Source organism: Somniosus microcephalus, chromosome 10, assembly GCF_052327205.1.
Source record: "Somniosus microcephalus isolate GS21.2 chromosome 10, FLI_Smic_1.0, whole genome shotgun sequence".
NCBI lineage: Eukaryota > Metazoa > Chordata > Chondrichthyes > Squaliformes > Somniosidae > Somniosus > Somniosus microcephalus.
In genome coordinates, this window is record NC_140996.1 from 6,209,152 (window position 1) to 6,224,899 (window position 15,748).

The window sequence follows — 15,748 nt, forward strand, 5'->3', positions numbered from 1 at the left end:
CCTCCTTCTGTGCTATAAGTTTCCGTTTCAGTGAAGATGAAATAAGGTGGGAGGAGGCTCGTGTTGAGCATAAACACCGGCACGGACCATTGGGCCAAATGGCCTCTTTCGGTGCTGTAAAATTCTATGTAGTTGCATTTTCACCCCGCTCCATCTAAAAAAAGGAGCATTTGCTTAACATGATTGAAAAGTACTCTCTACTTGTCGTAAAGCAATTACTTTTATAAATTGTAAAATATCTCACATTAGCTGCAGGTAAACCTTAATTTCCTTTTTAAAAAGTGCCTAATAGTAAATAGGGGATCTGCACCCCCTCCTATTAATCAGATAGGATCATTCCAGTCAGGGCCATGTATAACAAAATTAAAGCTGTATACACCCTTTTCAAATGCTTCCCAAAGTTAATGCTGGCAATGCCCACTTTCCCCACTTCAACATGGCACTCATCCCCCACCAGTTCAAGTTGTCATGCTATTTCCCACTAACAGTCCCAGTTAATGCCACGAGCAATTTGAGTCAGAGATTGGTATAGTCCTTATATAGGGAAAATCACAAACAACAAAAACACACACAAGGTAACATGACCACAAGGGCACGGTGCATTGCACATTACAGAACGGCTTTTGTTCTGTACACACACACGCAACTATACATCTGTGATCAGATTAATTTTCATTTAAACAAAAGGAACCATTTCTTTCCACTTGCCATCAGCTGCTCCCTTAGTGACCAGACTACCACCTATAAAACATGAAGACAAGAGACCTAAACTAACTAATAAAAGCCATTCCCACAATTCAAGCTATGACAACTACAAGAGTAAGTCATAGAATCATAGAATAGTACAACACAGCAGGAGGTCATTCGGCCCATCGAGTCTGCGCCGGCTCTTTCAAAGAGCAATCCAGTTAGTCCCACTCCCCCGCTCTTTCCCCAAATCCCTGCAATTTTTCCCTCCTTTCTAATTTTTTTAATATTCATTCATGGGATGTGGGCGTCGCTGGCAAGGCTAGCATTTACTGCCCATCCCTAATTGCCCTCGAGAAGGTGGTGGTGGGCCGCCCAGTACTTGGCTGAGCATGCCAATATCACATTCACCACTCAGCTATCTACGTGTATCTCACCTGAAATTGATCATTTTTGGAACCAGTTATAACATAAACTACATCCAACAGTCACAGGTGAGAACGTTTATACAAAGTGACCGACACTCGGATTATCCAGCTGGCCCATTAGCTGCCTAGATAGGGACTGGTCACTGACATAATTCTACTGACCCCTGACAGACAAGCCCACTCACCAAGCATAGAATCCCAGATTTCTAATATCAAACAAGTTACAGCAGATTTGAAATGCAGCTTCTGTAGACTAGCACAACGCCAAATACTCCACCACCTCAACATTACAAAAAACAAATCAGTGCTTAATACGAGCCATCTTTCTTCAGCTTCAGGCGAAAACAAAGAAACACATTTTCAACGTAAGCAACTTTCGACAAACTTTAAGCACAGCCAGTTTAATTTTGCAAAGTAGCAAAGCCCTTGCTGATTAATTTGGTAAAACATTACCTGTCCAGTTCCGCACCCTTGCTAGCATGACATTTGTACACATAGCAGCAGTTGTGTAAAACCTGCTGAACATGGAAGCTGCAAATGCTGAAGGTTGAAGTGGGAGGTTTTAAGGGTCAAAGTTCACATCAGTGCTGCCGGTTCCTGTAAAGGTTGGTGATTTCAGGTGGATCGGGGTTACTGGGTGTGACATACATAGTTCTTACTTTCAACTCGACTTTCAGTAGCATGAAGAAATACGGCTTTGTTAGCTTAAAAGAACATACTTCTATTTAACCATCTGTTGTGCTAAGATAAGTTGCTGTTACCTGCTGTTGCTACGCTTTTAAATATTACTCAAATAGATTATATTAATTTTCAAATCAGTCCTCTTAATTTTAAACTGAGAACTCTTCTATCCCTTTTATAGAATCCTAGAATGGTTACAGCACAGAAGGCGGCCATTCGGCCCATCGAGCCCGTGCCAGCTCTCTGCAAGAGCACTTCAGCTAGTCCCACTCCCCCGCCCTTTCCCCATAGCCCTGCAAATTTCTTTCCTTCAGGTACTTATCCGACTCCCTTTTGAGAGCCACGATTGAGTCTGCCTCCACCACCCTTTCAAGCAGTGCCGTCCAGATCCCAACCACTCGCTGTGTAAAAAAGTTTTTCCTCCTTTGGTTGTTTTGCCAATCACCTTAAATCTGTATCCTCTGGTCCTTGACCCTTCCACCAAATTATTAATTTTAACAAGCGGCTATTAAAAAGCTGAACCATGTGAAATATCAACAAAAGTTAAAAAATTAACCCTGTGAGAACTATAATTTTAGTATTGTATGAGCTAAATGATTCACGATCAAGCAGATATCTGCTACCTTATACAAACCCATTCAATTGTGTTATTTTATTTTAGTACATTTATAAAATATCAATTGGTCACTGATTTTCTTTATTTAGAGTGTTGGTGACTCCTGGTAAGTACTGGAAGAACAACTCTGGCAGTGGGGATACTCAAATACAAGCTTGGAGCTCACCTTAATGGAACTTTTTGCAAGATAAGGGAGTGAAAGGTTATGGGGAGTGGGCGGGGAAGTGGCTTTGAGCCCAAGATCAGCCATGATCTTATTGAATGGCGGAGCAGGCTCGAGGGGCCAAGTGGTCTATTCCTGCTCCTATTTCTTATGTTCTTATGTTAACTTCATAACATGCAAGCAAGCAGTGAAAACATAGCTTAATGAAAATTGAACTGCGTTCTTTAGTGCAATACGAAACTGGCATTCAACCTTTTGTTCTTGCCAATTTTCCCCCTGCCATGCTATCCTGAAAGAGTTGACTCTTTCCTTGGATGCTGTTCTGTGGGCGCTCCAGTACTTGTCCCAAGTGGCCACTATTCAGGTTTGAGCCTTGATAGTAATTGTTGATAAGCAAGTTGACAATGGGGGTTAACAAGTCCAATCCTATCCTCACCTCCGACACAAACACACAATGGTCAGAACATCAATCAGGAGCAGGAAGTGGAGTTGTTCCTCCCCTTTCCCAATACCAGAGATACCAAGACCAATTGTAACACTCCTCCCACTATCCTGGCTGAAATCAGGTAACTCAACACTGATAGGGTGTCAAATCTGGGAACTTCCTGGTCTGTATGACTTGGGAGCTCATTGGATATACTGGCAAAACAATCACAGGAGTGCCCTCTCTTGTTTTGTTTGCCAATTTTCTCTCCTCCTGTCTTGAAGATATTGGGGGCGATTTTCAGTGTACCGTGAGGCGGGCTTTTAGGCGTGCGGGGGGCTAAAATCCCGAATTCGAGGGTCCCGACACCATCCCGCCCAAAACCCGCCTCCATGTAAGTTTCAAAGGAGGCGGGTACCCGCCCCACACTGGGACCCGCCGACCCGAGGCGGGAAGGGATTAGTGCCAATTAACTGCCTGTTAATAGGTAGTTAACAGGCAGTTTTTAGCCTAATCCCTATTTTGAAGGTTGTTGTGTGGGATTCCCGATGGCTCCAAACCACGCCAAGTTAGAGGAGTCGGGCCGTCAGGTTGAAGGACTTGGAGGGGTCGAGATGTCGGTGTTCAGGTGAGTGATGGGTGAATGAGTGCAAAGGTAAGTGTGTTTGGTGTGTCTAAAGTGTGTAAAGAAGTTTAAATTACCTGTACTTACCTTTACAGCCTTCCTTCCTCTAGGCTTCGGGAGTCTATCATTCAGCCGGCACAGAAAGCAGAATGGCTGCGATCTGTCAAAAGTGACAGCCTGCAGCTTTCAGTGCCAGCGAGATTTCTAACTGAGTCTGTGTAGAAGGACTCAGGTTAGAAGTAAGACTGTCAGTGTTTGACAGCTTCAAGCAGCTGTGAAACACTGATATTTCATCTGTCAACACATCTTGACAGATGAAATTTCAGTCTGTGACGTCACCTGTTGCCGGGTGGCCCTTAATTGGCCTTCTGAGCCCACTAAACGGGCTCAACAAGGTCAATCAAGTGAAAATCACGTGGATTGGCCGCATCTCGATGGAAGCAGGACTACAACCCGAAAGTTGTAGTCCCGCCTCCTTCCCGACTTCTGAATGAAAATCCAGCCCATTGAGTCTTCCACAATAATGGTCAGCCTTCTGGTACTTTGTCTGTGTATTGATTCTTCATGTGTGAGCCTGGAAGATCAGGCTATCTGACTGTATTCACTTAAAGGATGGCACATTGATTCAAGAGCTGGTTACAGAAATTGACACAGCAAATGAGTCAGCATCTGCAGCGAGGTCAGACGGGTCAATGTTTCAGGCTGAGCTGTTCTTCAGGACTGAAAAATGAAAATATATACATCCACCTCATTAAACCTGTGCTCAGTTGGTGTCCTTGGATATCGCTGAGGTGTCGTGACCCATGGCTGCAGAGGATAACCATAATCAGGCTAGGATCTGCCTTTGAGGGTCAAATATCGGTGGGATGGTGGGCTTCCTTAAAATAAAGGCATTATGATAGCTGCCTAGGAATTGATCATTGGCCTGCATAATGAGCTGAACATTTAGCGAGTCGAATCCTTTCCTCCACCTGTAGATAGTGGCATTGTGTGAAGTAGTATATTGAGCCATATGGATGTAATTTATAATTCCCTGGACCATAGGGGATCCTGCACGTTCCTCTTGTGCTGTCGTCGGTTGTGCAGAAAAGTTAACGACGGCTGTGACCTTCACAGGGGCTGGCAGTGCTGTGCCTGGGGAGGAGTTTGTCTGCAGGCCAACTTGGAGAGTGTGGCTCAACTCTGTCATGACTTTTTTTATAAACTGAAGCACAGGCACTGGCACTGCTCCTTTGATGAATGAATATATGTGCTCCTTTACCAGTAGATTCTTGTGTAGGTGTGCCCATTGGTGCGGGTGCAGGTGCGGGAAGTCTCTGGGGCAGGCTGATCTGCCTGGCATCGTTCAGCTGGTATTCTTTACCTTTTTAAAAAAAAAATGAAGCAAAGGAGGATTTATAGGAGGAAATCATTGAGTTACTTGCTGCTGGTAGTTGAAAGATGTCAGTGTCTAAACGATTGCCCCAAGAGCTGCAGGCAACCTAAATGGCAACAGGAAAAAAACGAAGCCAAAAAAATATCCAAACATGCTCCAAATGCTTTTACCAATCTTAGTACCAGTTCTTTCAAGCTACTTCCGTAAACAGCACTGCCTCTAGCAATCCTGGATGTCCATTTTATATATGCGGTTACCCAGTATTCGTGCTGAGAAACTGCATACATGATGCAATTAGGTCATTTTGACTTCATTTGCTTGATCCGTCCATGAACTTTTGGGCAATTCTAGCACTCTTCAAACTTTGTATTGAGAAATTGGATACAGCACTAAATGGGCGTCACGTGTCTCTAAGCCCAATTTCCATTTGGTTTCCCCAATTTACTCCTCCTTATCGGGAAAACTGACCACAAAATCTACCCTAATATATGCAACAATCCCAATCCTGTTGTTCATTAAACTGTCAGACTATTGAGATTCTGTTCACTTTGTAACCTTCAAATAAATAGGTTTTTAACTTTAGAGTGCTTATGTATTACAGCAATAAACTGTCAGGAGTTTGCCAAAGACTTTGAAAAAACTCAAGAACAATGTACTCTATTAAACAGTCATCTCAGTTACATGCATTACAAATTACGACTTGCGCTGTATTGTATTTTGCCTGGGTTTTGTTTTGCTTCTCAAATCATAGAATGACACAGCACAGAGGAGGCCATTCGGCCCATTGTGCCTGTGCCGGCTCTTTGAAAGAGCTCTCCAATTAGTCCCGCTCTTTCCCCATAGCCATGCAAATTTTCCCCCTTCACGTACTTATTCTGTAAATCATTTAATTGCAAATAAATCTGGTTAGCAGCTTAGCCTATGTAAAACATTGGGCCAGAATTTACTGTAAAAATAATAGGGAGGATAATAGCATTCATCGTTATTTTTACAGTAATGAAAATCTGGAAGTTGCTGCCCGGGCTGCGTTGCTCCGTCGCAAGCTACGCGAAAACAGCATCTCGCTGTCTGCGCACCATTCAAATGCATTGAACGGCATGAGATTCTTGTACTTGCACTGTAGATATGGGCTAAACTCGCCACAGAAAGTTGGGGCTTATCTATTTCAGTCTAAGTACCCTTTTTAACGGCGTGATAAGTCTTAATTACTGCCAAACAATCTCTCTGGCACTGAAAATTAACTTTTACAACTATGGAGTCTCATTCCTTCAGCTTTTACTTACAGTTGGAGATTTTTTTTAATTAATTACTTTTCTTTATTTTTTCTTTGTCTTTCTTTCCTCTCTCCTAATCCAATTGTAATGTATTATCACATGGTTTATCACATAGTTTAGCATGAGCATGTTCAGTTTGCTCTAGCCTAGTAAAGCAAGCACATGAACTAGCAACTCATCATGTCTCTGTCCTTCATTTGTTCTACCCATATAGATTACATTTTTGGTGACGAGAATGGGATCCCAAAGCCATTTTTAGGGATCATGGAAGGGCACAGGGCTGGATTTTGCCAGCCCTGGGGAGGCGGGTTTGGAGGCGGGACTGCCGGGAAAATGGCAGAATTTGGGGGCGGGTGCCCAACCCGTCTCCATGCCATCTTCCCAGGAGGCGGGTAGCCGTTCCGCGCTGGGTCCCGTCTCCTTGAAGGCAGGAAGGGATTAAAGCCACCTAACAGGTAGTTAACAGGCAGAAAATAGGCTTATCACCATTTTGCCCACACAAGTGCGGGCTTCCCGAAGGCTCCGAAACCCGCCAGGGTCACCGAGGCGAGTAGTGGGTCTGTGGGGGTCGGAGGGGTCCAAAAGTGTGCTGTGGAGGTGAGTGATGGGTGCAAGTGTGGAGAGGTGAGTATCTGAGGTAAGTGCAAAGTGTTAGAAAAAGTGTACTTACCTTTGTTTCTTCCTGCAGGCTTCAATCGGTGGGGATGCGGAGAGTCTTGCACCTCCGCGGTAGAGATGACAGATGGCCGTTACATTCTCCAAAGCAGCGGCCATCCAATTTCTACAAAAGAAAGAGGTTTGATGAGGTCTTGAATTCAAGAACTCATCAAACTACAGGGAATGTCACTGTTTGACAGCTTCACAGAGCTGTCAAACGATGACAACGTCATACGTTGACGTTCTCTGTAACCGGCTTTCCCTTAATTGGCCTGCTAAGCCTGCTGGGCGGGCTTAACAAGGTCAATCAAGGGAAAATAGCGTGGGTTGGCCAGAAGTTGATGGAGGCGGGACTGAAACCCGACAAGTGGGAGTCCCGCCTCCAAAAGCACCCCATTGGTAAAATCCAGCCCACAGTGTTCAACCTTCGAGTGGAAAAGTTTAAGGTGAATGTGTGACACCTAAACTGAATTTTTTGCGATGTTTTACTGTTAATGCTGATGCAGAATTGTCTCTACTTCGCCTTTGCGTGTATGTATACACAGCAACAGTGGCGTTGATTCTCACAGGTACACGGGTAGCATGCGGAGTCACTGTTCAATGGGATTGGGACAATCATGGCCGCGCCTACGGGATTCATCGGAAGCCTCGGCCTGTATGACCAAGCTCGCGAATCATTCAGTTCTTACATTGAGCAGATGGAGATGTTTTTTAGGGCCAGTAACATTATTGAGACGAAAGGTGCAGATGAGAATGTTCAAGCTCAAAATAAAGTAATTCGTGAATGTAAAAAAGCAATTTTTCTAACCAAGTTCGGGCCAGATGTTTATGGAACTTTGACAAACTTACTTGCGCCAGGGAAAGCGAAGGATGTGTCGTTTGAAGACATTGTCGAGAAACTCGAGGACCATTTTGACCCAAAGCCATTAGAAATAGCAGAGAGCTCTAAGTTTGGTACCAGAAACCAAAAACAAAGTGAAACCATCACTGAGTACATTGTAGCTCTGAAGAACCTGTCTTTGCAGGTGTAACTTCGGCACAGTGTTGGATCGTGTGTTGTGAGATAAGTTTGTGTGTGGACTGGTGGATGAGCGCATTGAGCCCAAATTACTGAACACCCCGAACCCAACATTTGACATAGCACGCAAAATTGCTCTATCTATGGCGATGGCATCTAAGAATGCTAGGGAGTTCCGTCCAACTCAAGTGACTAGTGCAGCTGAGGTCTACAGTCACAAAGCCATTGCCGGACCTAAAGCTGTGAGACCAAGTCAAAAGCACGTCGGTGAGAGCAGTTCAGTGAATTATTATCGCTGCAATGGAAATCACTCACCACAGACCTGCCAATACAGAAATGCGAAGTGTTTTCATTGCCAGAAGCAAGGTCATATTTCGACAGCTTGCAGAGCTAGATCTAAAGTAGGAAGTAAGAACCATTCTAGTGGTAATGCAAAGCAGCGACAACAAAAGGGAGGAATTCACCATATTGAAGTGAACACACCTGATATTGAAGACCTGGCATCTACAGTATCTATGCCACTAGTCGCAACGCTAGCAGTCGTGAGAAAGACTTCCGTACAAAATGTTTGATCAATGACCAATATATTGATATGTGTATCGACACGGCAGCTGACTGCTCTATCATGAGTAAGGACACCATATGAGATGAAGTTTAATCAAATACCACTTAACAAGAGTACCGTAGAGTTAAAAACCTACTCCGGAGAAATCCTAGAGACATGTGGACAAATGGAATGTACAGTTCAGCACAATGGCCAGTCAGTAAAGCTGCCTATTATTGTAGTGATCTACAACAACAGGCCAACCCTCATGGGCAAAGACTGGTTGAGAAAGTTAAAACTAGACTGGAAAAACATCTTCAGTGTAGATGAACTCGCCACAATGCTGAACAAGTATAAAAGCATGTTCTCAGACAGTTATGAGGCCATCACTGGGTATGACGCGAATATCCACATCAAGTCCAACGTGAAGCCTGTCTATTGTAAGGCAAGGCCGGTCCCCTATGCATTGAAAAGCCAGGTGGAGGAAGAGCTAGAGAAAGAGAGAGAGAATGGAGTGCTAGTAAAAACTGACCAAAGTGAATGGACTACCCCAATTGTGGTAGTGCCCAAAGCAAACAAAACTGTTCGCTTGTGCGGTGACTACAAAGTTACCATCAACCAAGCAGTTGACGATGAGCAGTACCCGTTACTGACATCACAAGATTTGTATGCAGCACTCTCTGGGTCAAAGGTTTTCTCTAAGCTTAACCTGTCGCACGCTTACGCTCAGCTGAATGTTGACAAAGAGCGTCAACAGTATCTCACTATCAACACACACAAGGGGCTGTACTCATACACCAAGCTGCCATATGGTGTAAAGTCCTCCCCCAAAATCTTCCAGGCTACGATGGATAAAATTTTGCAAGTAATTCCAAATTGCTTATGCAATCAAGATGATGTGCTGATCGCAACAAGCAGCGAAGAAGAAAATCCAGACGTGTTAGATTTAGTGCTTCAAAGGTTGAATTCCCACAATGTTAAATTGAAAAGGAGCAAATATGCTTTTGTACAGCCTGAGGTTGTGTACCTTGGTCTGAAAGTTGATGCAAATGGCTTGCAACCAGTGAAGGAAAAGGTTGATGCTGTCATCAATGCTCCAAAGCCACAGAACGTGTCTGAATTAAGATCTTTCCTTGGAATGATCCAGTATTACACACATTTCTTACCTGAGTTAGCGACCATGTTAGCTCCATTGCACGAGCTCCTCAAGAAGGATGTCCAGTGGAAGTGGACAAAAGTGCAACAGGAAGCTTACGACGCTTGTAAGAGGAGTCTCTCTTGCGATGCTCTACTTGTGCACTACGACACAGAGCATGAGCTTAAGTTAGCGTGTAATGCTTCTAGTTACAGTGTGAGAGATGTCATAAGCTACCTAATGGATGATGGCCAAGAGAAACCAATCGCGTTCGCATCGCGAACCCTCACAAAGAGTGAAAGAAACTACGTGCAAATTGAAAAGGAAGCACTTGCCACCGTGTTTGGAATCAAGAAATTCAGCAGAAAGTTTACCCTGATAATCGATCACAAACCGCTCCTCGCAATATTAGGGCCCAAATCTGCCATCCCTGCAATAGCCGCATCACGAATGCAACGTTGGGCAGTGTTGTTTTCACAATATGACTACATGATTGAATATCGCACTTCAAAGCAAAACGCAATCGCAGATGCCTTGTCCAGGTTGCCACATGAAGACTCGTGTTGGGAGTGAAGGCAAGATTTTCACACTAGGCGCAGTTGACAAAGACTTTCCCATGAATGCAACTGAGATTGCAAATGAGACTCAAAAGGACTCAGTACTGAAAAGAGTGTATGAAAACACCTTGAATGGATGGACTGATCAGTATCTGGACACAGAGTTGAAAACATTCCATAACCATCATACTGAATTGTCTTGTGAGCAAGGTTGTATCAAGTGGGGAAACAGAGTGGTGGTACATACTTATTTGAGAGAGAGAATTCTGGCCGAAATTCATACTGAACATCCAGGGATCATCAGTATGAAATCAATTGCAAGAAGCTTTGTTCACTGGCCTGGATTGGACAGTGATCTTGAATCACTTGTCAGCAAAGTGAATTGAAGTGAAACATATAGGTTTAAACAAATCTGAGATAGAAACAGGATCATGTTTGAGTTCGGAACCAGAACAAAGCAGCCCGAAGATTGGTTCAACACCAAAACCTTCTGTAAGTAGATCAGGAAGGCTCTGCAAACTTGTTATTAAACTGGATTTGTGGTTCTGTGGGGGCTTGCTGTGCGCAAATTGGCTGCTGTGTTTCCTACATTATAACAGTGACTACACTTCAAAAAAGTACTTCATTGGTTGTAAAGTGCTTTGGGACTCCGGTGGTCGTGAAAGGTGCTATATAAATGCAAATCTTTCTTTCTTTCTATTGTTATTTTCCTGCATTTAAGTCAGTTTTCACGCTGCTGCCTCTTAGATTTAAAAACAATGGCACTGGAAACTTTGCAGCGGTGTGATTTATGGATCAGTATTTGAGGAAGCAGGTTGTTTTATTTCCCGGGCTCCGGGAGACTCTGTGGTGCACGGCACAGGACACATAAGAGCTCCTGGCTATGGACCCAAATTAGCATTTAATGAATATTATTGGAAAACAATCTCAGCAATCTGGATCTTTCTCTTTATCAATACAAAGCTGTCGCCCTGAGATGAAGCCTGATCCTTTGTGAGATATATTCATGTTCCAAGAAAAACCCTCATCACAGACAGTCACTTTTATAGCAGTGGCCACTTAAAACCCTTGCCCTAGAGATCTTAGCAAATTGTTACATGACCAGACACACAGCCTGAGATACCTAAAATTAAAAGGCCGCACAAACAAATAAATGTTTTAATTATAGTTTAAAAACAATCTGATAAATAATTTTCATCCCGGTGGTATGCATCCAATGTCAACAAAGCAACACAGACCAGCAATAAATTAGCTATCCCTCTAACACAGCCTGTACAACAAGCAGCCATAAATAAAATGGCTCAACCTCCTATTATCACTTTTTCCATTGTCAATCACAGCTCTACAATTCACCCCTAGATTAACCGTTACCTGCATAATTCCAAAGAAAACCCTCACCGAGTGGCTAATTGGGGAAAAAAAATGTAATTTTCAGTTTAATTAACCAAAGTGTCAAAAACCCAGCCGATTTCTCAACCAATTTCACATGGGTTTGTGTCTTTGATAATGGAACAAGTAATATTATTGTAGGCAAGACTTTTGAAATCAGCTTTTTCCATTTTCAGCCACTCTGCTTTGCTGTTGCTGTATTTTAAAACCACCTTAGTCTTATTTTTGTATCGTGTTTTGGGCAAAAAGTACATTTTATGTAGCACGCTATTGAGTGCAAAGATACATTGCTCCGTTAGCGGCGGGATCAGTACATTGTCCCCTGCCCGATGCTTCTGATTCGGCGCTGTGCTCGCTGTGGCATATTCTAATTACAAAGACAGGAAAATTATGGAGCAAGTTATCAATGGCGAGATCAGGAAAATTTACGGTCTAAGTTGCCCCTTTGCACCACTGCTGGAAAATCTGGTCCATTATGTTACTCAGGCATCAGAAAAGTATTACTTTTCTCTATGTATTGCACGTGGAAAGCACAATATGATATGGCAAAGCAAACCACAACTAACAATTGCTACTTCATTTTTTTTTTACTGCTTTTCATTCTTACAAGTTAAAGCTTTTGCTAAGAATACAAGCTGCTGCATCATACTGTATATCTATCACCTCGCTTGCCGCCAGCGCAAATCATAAACTGCGCCTGCCTTGCCCGTGATTTTCAAATGAATTGTCAAACTCATAAAATTGTCCTTACAACGCTGTATGTCCTTTCCAGACCCTTATTTCCAAGTTTCATTCCACTGTATAATCACTCATCCACCTCCACCTCTTATTTCAGTGGTGCATCTGATACCTTGCTGCTATTACGGGAGATTGCCTGTCTTTCAGGTAAATATTAAGGTCGCTGTTTTTACCTTGTTGAGGAGTGTGTTTTGCCACATTCGAAAGATACTGAGATAAGCTTCCTCTCTCGCAGCAAGGGATGTGAAGTGAAGCTGGGGAAATAACAACAAAATATTTCACTGCTGAGCTTGAAGTTGGTGCCCAGCACTATCTATAAATATATTTGTAAATAGAAACAACGGCATCTCATTATATATTTTATATAGTGGACCCCACTCAAAATCAATAATAAGGTCAAACCGCACTAAATCCTTTTCAAAAATTGTAAATTTACCCTTGAATGTCCCTTTAAGATTAGTTTTATAGAAAGGCGCATTCTCTCTATCCTCTCTAATCCGATCCTCTCTAACTTCTACCGCTGCACTATAGAGAGCATCCTGACAAACTGTATCACAGTATGGTATGGCAGCTGTAGCTCCCATGACCGGAAAGCCCTGCAGCGGGTAGTCAAAACTGCCCAACGCATTACCGGCACCCGGCTACCGACCATAGAACATATATATCAGAAACGCTGCCTACGGAGGGCACGGTCCATCATCAAAGACCCTACCCACCCCAGCCACAGTCTGTTCGGCCTCCTACCATCTGGAAGACGCTACAGATGCATTCGCACCCGTACGACCAGATTTAGGAACAGCTTCTTTCCCAGGGCTGTCATCCTACTGAACTCCACAAATAAACACTAAAGCCTGCACATCTGCCGATGCACTTTATTATGGTCATATTTATGCTAATATATATGTACAAATGTATGTTGAAATGTTTAAGTGTCCTAATCCAAATTGTACACTCTCGGGAGCTGCAAGCCTACATTTCGTTGTACTGCACTTGTGCACTAACAATGACAATAAAAGTTGATTTGATTTGATTTATTTTGTATCTTATCACATCTCAACACAATTTTTAAAAATACTGTTACTGTTGTTATGTAGCCAATCTATGCACAGCAAGACCCCACAAGGAGCAATGAAACAAATGACCAGTTGATGTATTTTTGGTGTGTTGGTTGGTGAATGTTGGCTATAACAGAAAGAGAGCTTGTTAAGAAAGGAAACCAACTTATTAACTAAAGTTACTGATAAGGGATAAGTTCAATTAAATTCTCCTTATATGGAGTTGTATTTTAACTATTGTATAATGACATAAAGCAACGAATTGTCACAGGGTCGGGGGTGACAGAAATGTATAAAAAGTGTCAGATGGTAATGACTATTTGGATCCACAAAGGTCTGCTCGACCTGTATGCTGAGCTCATAACTGCAACACGTTTGAGTCTCCAACCTATCCATGCCCTGGTGTGGTTGTAAGTGTTATCTGTTAAGTGTATGTTAAGTACTATTGTGTGTACTGTATGCTTGATAAACTATGAACGCTGGCCTCAATGTTTAAGAATATTATTGATTTGAGTGGTAGTTGGAACTATAGTTATAAATAAAAACCATCCTCAAATAGTCTGATTTGCAGATACTGGTTCTTCTCAGGACTGTGGCTACCAGAGACAGCAACCACATCAGTCACATGATGCTCAGACAGACAAAAGAGCAGCTGATCAATCATAAAATCATACAGCACAGAAGGACGTTATTGGGCTCATCGTGCTGTGCCGGCTCCTTGAAAGAGCTCTCCAAGTAGTCCCACTCCCCCTGCTCTTTCCCCCAGAGCCCTGCAATGCTTTCCCCTTCATTTATTTATCCAATTCCCTTTTGAAAGTTACTATTGAATCTGCTTCCACCGCCCTTTCAGGCAGCGCATTCCAGATCACAATTGGCTCACCTCGCTCATTCAGATGGCATCTAGAAGAAGTTCATAGTTCGCGCAAAGTATTATATCACGTAGAGGCACAAAGGGGAAGCACTATAAAGACTGAGGAACTTCTGTGCCTTATGACACATGTTGATGTAATAAATTTTAATTATACTTTTCCAGCTTTTATTCCCTTGGCAGTACTGAGTGTTGTGGGAAAGGGAGATGATGATGTTTGGCTTGTTATTGGAACGTTCCAAATAACTGTAAAGTTGAGCTTGCAATGTTGTGGGGAGATATTGGCAATTACAGATATTGGGGTCTGAATGTCTCCATGAATATATAAATTCATTACTTTCTCCATGAGAACCTGTCCCTTAACAGAGGACCTCTGACATTTCTTGGACCAGGCACATAATACGTCTCGGGATCATGGTCTTTCTCCGTCCCGTCAGTATTTACTTCCACGTCCTCCTCCCTTTCCCACAGTGGTTCCTCCTCCGCCCGCTGCTGGATGCATCAGGCAATGGCTATTCTCAATATTTGTGCTACAGCCTATTGTAGAGCACCACTGAACCTGTCCAGACAGTGAAATGGTGCTTTCAGTATTCCAAAGGTGCATTCGATTATGATTCTGGTGGTTGCTTCGGCCTTGTTGTACATCTCCTCAGCATCACTGTGAAGAATACTGACTGTGGTCAGTAGACATGTCTGAAAAGGGTAACCCTTATCTCTAAGTAACCACTTGGCCTCGGATCAACTACACAGGTGACTGCCTCATTATAAATGCATCATGGCACCTGCCAGGATACCTCGCATTGACCTGCAGGGTCTTATGCCTGTGGTCACATATCAGCTGCACGTTTAAAAATGATATCCCTTTCTGTTAATGTATGCCACTGTCTCTTTTACTGGTGTTCTGATAGCCACGTGAGTGCAGTCCACAGGCCCTTGCATCCTTAGGATGCCTCCCAATATTTATCCCTCAATCAACATAACAAAAACAGGATTATCTGGTCATTATCACATTGCTGTTTGTGGGAACTTGCTGTGTGCAAATTGGCTGCTGCGTTTCCTACATTACAATAGAGACTACACTTCAAAAAAACTTCATTGGCTGTAAAGTGCGCTGGGGCGTCCGGTGGTCGTGAAAGGCGCTATATAAATGTAAGTCTTTCTTTCGTTCCCATTCTAAACAGCTCAATCAATGCCCTCCCACGTTGAGAAGCTGCATCCATGGGAAACTAAAAATAAACTGGCCAACTCTAGTGAATAGTCCATCGGTCACCAGCTTGTTGCAACTTGATTGTACACTGTGAAATGTTGCAGAGATCCCCTGTACTAGATGGGAAGGATCCCAATGCATAATTCCAGTGCAGTTGAAACCTTGACCTCCATGGACAGATCATTGGAGCAGTGTTAAACACTTCTGTCAGCATTACACCCCTTTTTAGCTTGCTTAATCAAATTATCAATGGGAGGAAAATATGGTTCCTCTTTATCTTTTTATTCCTACAAAATATCTATGTTGT

At 43.1% G+C, this 15,748-nt stretch overlaps 1 protein-coding gene across 1 annotated transcript in view; it reads right to left on the reverse strand.

Moving 5' to 3' along the window:
* Positions 1-15,748, reverse strand: part of gramd1c (GRAM domain containing 1c) — a 94,041-nt gene that overhangs the window by 71,141 nt on the left and 7,152 nt on the right. The window contains exon 3 of the mRNA XM_085998372.1: positions 12,485-12,565. Within this exon, the coding sequence (XP_085854498.1) occupies positions 12,485-12,565 (81 nt within the window). The remainder of the gene's footprint in view (positions 1-12,484; positions 12,566-15,748) is intronic.